Source organism: Engraulis encrasicolus, chromosome 6 (assembly GCF_034702125.1).
Source record: "Engraulis encrasicolus isolate BLACKSEA-1 chromosome 6, IST_EnEncr_1.0, whole genome shotgun sequence".
NCBI lineage: Eukaryota > Metazoa > Chordata > Actinopteri > Clupeiformes > Engraulidae > Engraulis > Engraulis encrasicolus.
Window position 1 is genome coordinate 24,576,854 of NC_085862.1, and position 9,116 is coordinate 24,585,969.

At 43.4% G+C, this 9,116-nt stretch overlaps 1 protein-coding gene across 1 annotated transcript; it reads right to left on the reverse strand.

Annotated features, from left to right (window-relative positions):
- Nucleotides 1-248: 248 nt before the first annotated feature.
- LOC134450286 (chemokine XC receptor 1-like) lies at nt 249-1,313 on the reverse strand. Its single transcript, XM_063200129.1, has one exon. It carries the CDS (start codon nt 1,299-1,301, stop codon nt 309-311), a length of 993 nt encoding a protein of 330 aa, XP_063056199.1. The 5' UTR covers nt 1,302-1,313; the 3' UTR covers nt 249-308.
- Between the last annotated feature and the right edge of the window lie 7,803 nt (nt 1,314-9,116).

Here is a 9,116-nt window from a genome sequence, read left to right on the forward strand (position 1 = left end):
TACATACCATTCTTAATGCACATTTGCCATCTTTAATACACTTCAGATGATTAAATTCACAAGGTTTAGATCATGTGATTGTCCTTGTGTTGCCAGCTCCAGTTATTCAGGTGTAACGACATCCCTGTTTCACTATGTGTCCTGCATCCAAACAATTGAGCGCCAAGGAAGGTCAATCAACCAACAGCTTTGATATTTGATGAACAAAAGGATTGAAGTGTACAGACATTTTTCCTTCACAGTATGTGTCCTGCATATCATCAGAATCTCCAAACAAGTCCTTGTCATAGAGTGGCGGCACACACAGGCTAGTACATAGACCCTTGTGATGGCATGATTACCATTCTGGTGCGCTGAGACTCCACGCTGGCTTGTGGCAGCGTCATTTTCTGAGCCATCACTTTAAGGTGTTTTCTAAACTTTACTCCAACAAAGGCGTAGAACACAGGATTGAGGCAACAGTGTGAGTAGGCTATTAGTCGGCAAACATAGTAGGCATAATCCAGGTTTATGTTCACATTGCACTCATTGAAAGGGTAACGATCTGCAAAGGTCCTGAGGAATATCACTATATTGTATGGTGCCCACCCTAGCACAAACACAACCACAATGACAAAAATCAATTTCACTGTCCGAATTCTTTTACTTGTTGGTGAATTCAGGACGGTCTTCAATATTCTGGAGTAACAGAAACACATAATTCCAAAGGCAAGGAAGAAAAATACATTTTGTAGAAATGATGCAGCATGTTTCCAATTAACGTCGTCATACTGGCAGTGAATCACTTTGTAATACTCCTGTACCGTGTTACGTAATGTTGCCGGCATCGCTGCAGCAAAGCTGACGACCCAAATGCAGACTGACAAACTCAGAGCAAAACATGTTCGTTTCTCACCCCGGTCAGACAGAGGATGCACCACCGCCCTGTACCTTCGCAGAGTCATTACAGTCAAGAACAACACGCTGCTGTAGAAGCCAGCGTAAAACACAAAATTGACAGCTTTGCAGGTGAAGTCTCCAAGCAACCACTGGTCCAAATGATAGTATGCCCAGAAGGGTAATCCAAAGGTAAACATGAGGTCTGACAGAGCCAAGTTGAAGATGAAGCAGTTGGTGATGGACTTGAGGTTTTCATACTTGAGCAGGAGCACAATCACCAGCAGGTTTCCAATGAGGCTGAGGACCATCACCACACAGAAGAACAGCGTAGTGGCTATGGCTCCAAATTTGATGACATCACTCTTGTCACAGTCATCACTTTCATAGTCAGTATCATAATTGTAGTTGGATGTATTTTCCATTTCCTTCCTAAAAGACAAAAAAAGAATGATAGTTGAAGGAGAAAAGCTTTTTTATTTTTACATTGGGCCCTTGATTTCACATGACCTCATGTTCTACTCACCCCTGTATGCTGTGTGTCATTAGGAGCTCTGCAGAAGACATTCAACCATGAAACGACTTCCCATGGGTAATTTTTTGCAGACACAAACTGCTGTTTTTAATTTATTCACTACGGTACACTACCACTCATAACAACGTGTAGGTTTGGAAACTTCTTGGTTTCATGGATAATACCGCTTTTGAAAGTCTGCAAAGGCGGATTCTAAATAGGCCAGCAGACAGTGATTTCACCAAACTCTCCATGCAAAGCCTCATGGTCATAACTACCATTGAGGACACAAAGGTGATGTCCTCTTCACCTTTTTGTCAGTAATGTAAAATGTTTCTATGATGAAAATCAATATGTAAAGCGGATTCCAAAAAAGTTGGGACACTTGGGGTTTTGTGAAAAATTCTGGCATTTTCAAAACATTAAATATGTTAATAAGGTAGAGCATTGTGTACAGAAAACATATCAATTGTTAAAGTCAAGCAGAATTATTGTTTTGAGTTGATGTGATCATTTAAAATGTCACCCTTGCAACAAATCCCCAAAAAGTTGGAACAGGGCCAGGGCCAATACAATGATTCTTATGTTGGTTAAGACAAAACACAACACAAGGGAGGAGACTTAACAGTTAAATACTTTGACTGATGGCATGATTTTATTCAATGCATAGAAATGTTGATGTGCGAGACATGATTTCAGCAGTTCAACTGATATGTGTGTTGTTTACCTTCTTGTTTTGCTTAATAAGTGGCATATCCATTCCTGACTGCAAGAAAACAATTTTGTCACCTGTTTACTCTTATGATGGAACTACACTGTTGGAACATAGTACAGATTGAAATTTGCCATCGTTATGGGGCTATATCTAAAGGCTGTGCTCCAAAATATAGGTAGCTATTGGTAGCTATGCATGGTGTTTAAAGTCTGTATATATCATTCAGCACTAATTTTAATGCTCTACATAAGTAAGAATACCATAACCAAGGCACCTCTGCACCCCCTTACCATGATATATGCTGTGTTTCAGACTGACCACTAAATCACGCTGAAGTATTCATTTTCTATATATCCTGGAGGGTGCATGAAATATTTTCCATTCTGTAACCAGCGGACAGTCTCCTAGGTCCATCTAGAAAGAGCTTTGCTGCATACAACACTGTTCAATGTCTGCTCCATGTGCATTAATAAAGTTTTGTGTTTATGGTCATTTTTTCAACAGCAATCACTGTTGATCGATGTGTCATAGTTTGCTTATTCACGATGGGTATGTCATGATCTCATGACTCGTGCAATGATTTCACATAACTCTACATTAGGGAAATAGGGCTCATATGCCTGCAATTTTGATAATTCAATCTTTCTGTGTAATAGATCAGTAATTAGTCCCTCAAAATCTTCCCTGCTGAGTACCACAGCCTCTCTGTGATGGTATTTTATTTGTGCCTTCATGTTGGCAGTCAATACAGCTCCTTTTATAATATTCTTCCTTGTGTTATATTTAGAATTATCCAACTATTACAACATGTTTTGGCCCTGTCCCAACTTTTTTGAGTTTTATTGCATGGGTCGAATTTTAAATGAACACATAGGCCTATTTCCCTCAAAACAATACTTTACAAAACCTCACTTTGACTGTTGCTATGTTGACCTTGTGCCATTGTGCATCTTATGCATGGATGGAATGTTTTGTATACTAAGTGTCCTAACTTTTTTGGAATCCACTTTATTATCAACAATGATAAATTCAATCTGTATACGCCACCGCCACCCCCATGTATCCTCAAGGCAGTGTTTAAGCTATTCCTGTCGAGGAGCTACTCAGACAAATTAAGTTTCTTCTCGTTTTTCTTCTAAATTTTCGTCTGAATTTACAACTCCAAACAACTGAATCGTTGTTGTGTTACCTTTGCGTTACCTTGTTCTCACTCTTACAACCACATAAACACATAGGCTAACCTCCTCACCATCCAAATTGATAATTGTTCTCCACCAGGCTAGCCTCCATATTTTTCGTGCCGAACCCTACTCGGCTTTAGTTTAGCCTCACCTCATAGTCAATCTTACAACACTACGCCAACTATCTCACAAAAATAACCTTTTCTGCTGCATCCGTAAACCTAATTATGGCCACCCCTACATGCACCTGCGATCTAGCTAATGCTAACGAAAGACTAGCTAAAGCCAACATGACGATTGAAGCACTTAGAAGTGACATTCGTCGGCTACGTTGCGAGATAGTCATAAACTCCCATAACACCACGTTGAAACACCAAACCAGTAATACTAGCGCCAACCTCCTAACTACACTACCTTTTCTCCCCAGCAAACAGCAGCCGAAGTCCCCCCCAAATCCAGCGTGCTCCACTCCCGTCGCAAAGCATTGCAGCTGAACAGACATGGTTAATGGCGACAGGGGAGTACCGCAGAAATGTTCACCACCTCTGGAAACTAGCAATCGTTTTTCTGTACTAGACACAGTCACCGAATCAGAAACTGACCCTGTCCCCCTCTCCCACCAGGTGCCCAAGCCCCTGCCACCAAGGGAGCAACCCAGTAGCCGCCGGACCCACACTGCCCCCAGGAAAATCGCCCGAGAGCCGCCTGCCCATTCAGAACCCTGGCAACCGTCAACAGTCCTCATAGGATCTTCGATGGTTCGTCATGTAACCCTACGAGATGCCCAGACGTGGTGCCTCCCTGGAGCTCTCGTAGCTGATGTTCAGTCGGGAGACGCGCTGTGACGCTGTCCCAGTACCCTACTGCCACAACTCTCATCGTCCATGCAGGCTCCAACGACATCCGGCTGCAGCAGTCCGAAAAACTTAAGTCCGATTTCCTCTCCCTTATTAATAGCCTACCCTAAACAGCACTGGGAAAAATACGCTATCTCAGGCCCCATCCCCTCTGTTTGTTTCTCTGACTTTCAGTCCTCCCGAATCTGCCAACTGCACGTCTGGCTGATGAGACACTGCCGTCGAGAAGCAATTCCCTACGTAGACAACTTCTCCACCTTCTGGAACCGTCGAAACCTCTTCGCCCGAGTTGGAAGGCACCTGAACAGAACTGGCGCACGACTCCTCGCGCCCAACATGGAGCTGACCCTCGAAGCTCATTGGTCCTTGAACAGGTGTTTCAAATCCAAAGCACCACACCAACATAGACACTGTGTGCCCAACAGAGAGTATTCCACTAGTCATCCACGCTGTCATTACCCGTAGGAAAGCTCGCAGATGTAGACCCTCCGGTTGTGTACACAACAACCTAATTACGATTGCACCTGAACGCATTAACAATAGCTCTACTACTTTGAATGTTCATGCTGCATTACTTAACGTGCAGTCCTTGACCAACAAAAGCTTCGTAATAAACCAGCTGGTCTCGGACAAAAACATTAGTTTTATGTTTCTTACCGAAACATGGCATAAAGATGACGGGGCGACGACTTTTATTGAGGCTTGCCCTTCCGATTACAAATTCCTTCGCACCCCGAGACCAAATAAACGAGGCGGAGGCGTAGCCATAATTTTCTCCAACAAATTTTATTGTACTATTTGGGCTCTTTCTCTTCATTTGAATACATGGCAATGAGGGTCCAAGCAAACCTCAAACTGATTATTATTGTTCTGTACCGCCCACCGAAATTCTCTCAGTTGTTCCTGTCTGATTTCTCCACCTTCATGTCTGAAGTACTTAACTATGATAAAGCAATAATTGCTGGCGACTTTAATATTCACGTAAACAAATCAGATGACACAATAGCCAAGTCTTTTTTTAGATATATTAAATGGATTCGGTCTCGTCCAGAATGTTACAGAACAGCCTACTCATCGGAAAGGCAACACACTGGACCTTGTTATATCACATGCGCTTGATATCAACAATATATCGGTCACGGATGTCGGACTCTCCGACCACCACTGTGTGTTTTTTGATTTTGACATCTCAGTAAGTGAAGATTTCTTGCATACCTCCTTGGTCAGGTGCGTAGGAGTTGAACCCCTAGGTCACCAACGTTAAAGCAAAGAAAGCTCCCGCGCTGTTCACATTTGCATCGTTTAATGCAACGTTTCGCTCTACTCACCTTCTTCAAGCAATTCAAACAAACAAATGGTTACAGACTTGGTTTAAAATAGTTCGGTTTGTGGTGTCCCATTCAAGAGATGCCATTATTTGTCCACAAGACGGAAAAGAATTTAAGAGACATGCTAGTTCACGCGGATTTCACACACTATAAACCGAGGCGCACATCTCAGAGATTATTAAACCCACTTCCAAAAGGAATTTTTTCTCTCCCCACCTCTCTCCCTAACGCACGCGTGCGGTCTCACTCTATCTCTCTCTGTCTTTGGTGCACGCTCTGAATCACGCTCCTATTCCAGGTATTGGCCAGACTGGAGACTGACGGGTCTGACAGCCGTCTAGCGCGCCGACAGAGCGCTCTATTCTTGTGAATGACCGACGTCATTCAGGAATGGGACACGATTGGTCCAACACCACAAACCAAACTATTTTAAACCAAGTCTGTAACCATTTGTTTGTTTGACTTGCTTGAAGAAGGTCAGTAGACCGAAACGTTGCATTAAACCATGCAAATGTGAACAGTGTGCGGGAGCTTTCTTTGCTTTGATTTTGACATCTCAACACAAATTAGTACATCCAACAATGTCATTCACAGACGACGCATTAATGCATCTGCTGGGCATAAGATTTCAGACCTCATCAAATCAGGCGACCAACTAAATGGTCACCGCACACCTGATGAAATGGTTGATAGCTCCAACAACAACTTAGGAGGAATTCTAGATAACATAGCTCCAATTATAACGACAACAAGAACCAGAGCTAGGTATTCACCTTGGATGAATGACTCGCTTAGAGCCTTAAAAAGAAAGTGCAGAGCTACCGAGCGTCTTTGGAGGAAAACAAAATTCACAGACAAACCCTTAGGGATAAGATTTCCTCCTACATTAATGCGGTATGCTCAAAAAGGAAAGCATATTTTTTCCAAAATCATAACCAACAACCAGCATAATGATAAAGTTCTTTTTTCCACTATTGATCACCTGCTTAATCCAACACATAGCAATAACTACCTAAATGCAGCATCGCATTCTAAAGGGTGGTTTATGCCTCGAGATCAGCGTCACTGCATCATGATGCAGTGAGCCGCGCAGTTAACGTAGTGAAGCCCCCCCCATCACGCAGGTACTCTGGGGCACCTCCCCAAAATTGTGTCTCGACGCAGGGAGCGACGGCGTGAAAGGGCGAAAATAGGTCTCTGATTGGTCCTCTCGACCAGCCTGCTCTGTCCTCGAGTCGAGAACAAGCGCTACTTCCTTGTTCTAACCTTCGTCGGTCTACGGACTGTGAGCTCTTCATTAAATAAGTTGCCTGTGCTTTGTTGTTTGATTTATTTACACGAACCAAAGACAACACATGTGCTTGCAAGTTACGACGCTGAAGTTATTTGGACAGTTGAACAGTGGTTCCGAGGTCGAGGAAACATTCCGCTTCGTCCTCGACAAATGAGCCACTTCTTTGTTCCAAACTACTACTGTGGCTGCCAGTGCGATCAAACATGCACGTGATATAAAGATTTAATGTTTCATTTTCATTCTCGTCGAGTCTGTGATGCTAAAAAACAACCGACACGTCTAGTTTACTCTTTGTATTGAAGGCAGTTTCAGCGTGGAATGACATCGCGCAGACCGTGCTTCAAAACAGGGCATAAACAAGAATTAACTGCATCATGGCTGCGACAAGCTCACTCTGTGGCACAAGTAGGAAGCATAACCCGCCCTTAAGTGCGAGGAATTAGCTAAATTTTTTAATAAAAAGATTGCAGACATTAGAGAAGGCATCCAAGGTGAAAACACAGCAACCTCTGGCGCCCACTCAGGCGACATACCGAGGGGAGGGTTAAACCCCCCAAGAAGACCTGAGAGCGTCCAAGATTTTAGTCCAATTCCAGAGTCTACCTGCAGCCTTGACGCTATTCCCACATATCTGCTAAAAAACATACTTGGTTGCTTAGCAGCACCTTTACTGCAAATTGTTAACACCTCCATTCTTACGGCTATTATTCCAAGCTCATTCAAAACAGCCATGGTAAAGCCACTCCCCAAAAAAAACTAATTTAGATCAGAGTTCTTTTAAAACTATATACCTATATCAAACCTCTCCTTTATAAGCAAGATACTAGAAAAAGTTGTATTTAAACAACTTAATCAACACCTGGCTGGGAATGATATCTTGGACAAATTCCAATCAGGCTTTAGAGCCAATCATAGCACTGAAACAACACTAACCAAAATAATAAGTGATCTTAGTATGATGTGCCTTTTGGAGTTGTTCAGGGTAGTTGCTTGGGCCCTTTCCTCTTCTCTCTATATATGTTACCCCTGGGCTCCATCATCAGAGAGCACATTGTTGATTTTCATAGCTATGCCGATGATACACAATTATATATCTCAGTTGAGCCTAGCCAAACCACTCCCATTCATGCCTTGACTAAATGCATGCCTGCCATAACAGATTGCATGAACAGTAACTTCCTAAAATTAAATGAGGATAAAACTGAAGTGTTGCTCATTGGCCCTAAGGAAAAACGTGCAAAACTCAAGCCTAGGTGACCTAAGCATGCATATAAAAGATAAAGATTCTAGCCATGGTGTGGTCATAGACTCGGATTTGAGCTTTGAGCCTCACATCAACAAGATAACAAAATCTGCTTTTTTCCATCTTAGAAATGTCAACAAAGTGCGCAGCTTGGCCCCCTGACAAGACGCTGAAAAACATATTCATGCCTTTGTCACCAGTAGGCTAGACTACTGTAATGCTCTCTTCTCTGGCCTGCCAAAAAAGTTAATTGACAAATTGCAACTCATTCAGAATTCTGCGGCAAGAATCCTAACAAGAACCAGAAGGAGAGAGCACAGCTCTCCTGTCTCATACAGAATTGACTGTAAGAACCTGCTGAAAGTATTTAAAGCATTAAATGGACTTGCCACTAGTTACATCTCTGACATGCTCTCTTTTTATGCCCCTGCTCGAGCTCTCAGGTCCACTGATGCCAAGCTGCTAAGGACTCCCACCCCCCCGCAAAAGAAGATTGGCGACGCCGCGTTCGTTTGCTATGCGCCCAAGAGATGGAATGCCCTCCCCATCGAGATCCGATCAGCCAGCTCCGTCGACTCCTTCAAGATGCAGCTGAAGACCCACCTTTTCACCCTTGCCCACTCCTAGCTGCCAAGGCGTCATGGTGTCCCAGCTACCGCAGCGTCCTTGTTCACAACCAGCTCTGGCAGGGGGCTCCCCTAGGTGGCCGCTGGTCTCTTCCTGAGGTTTCTTCCTGGCTATAGGGTTTTTTTCCTCAGACCTCATTGAACTTTTCCCCCCTACAAACTATGATTCAAGCGAAAGGGAGTTTTTCTTCACCCCTGAAGCCACCAGGGGCCGCATCTGAGAGCCCAAATTCAGTGTGACTATCTATGACTTATGCTAGACCCAGCCACTATGGACCTTACGCCTCTAAGAATCCTGGTCCCAACCTACGTGGACCCTATGACTCTACAATCTCTATCTATCTCTTCTTATTCTACCTTCTTGCTATTTCTGCCTCTCCTCTCTACCTCTCTTTTTAAATCCATCTCTAACAATGATGTTTTTTTCCCATTTGTTAAGCATGCCGTGCATGATAAGAGTTGCATGCCGTGTATGATACAGT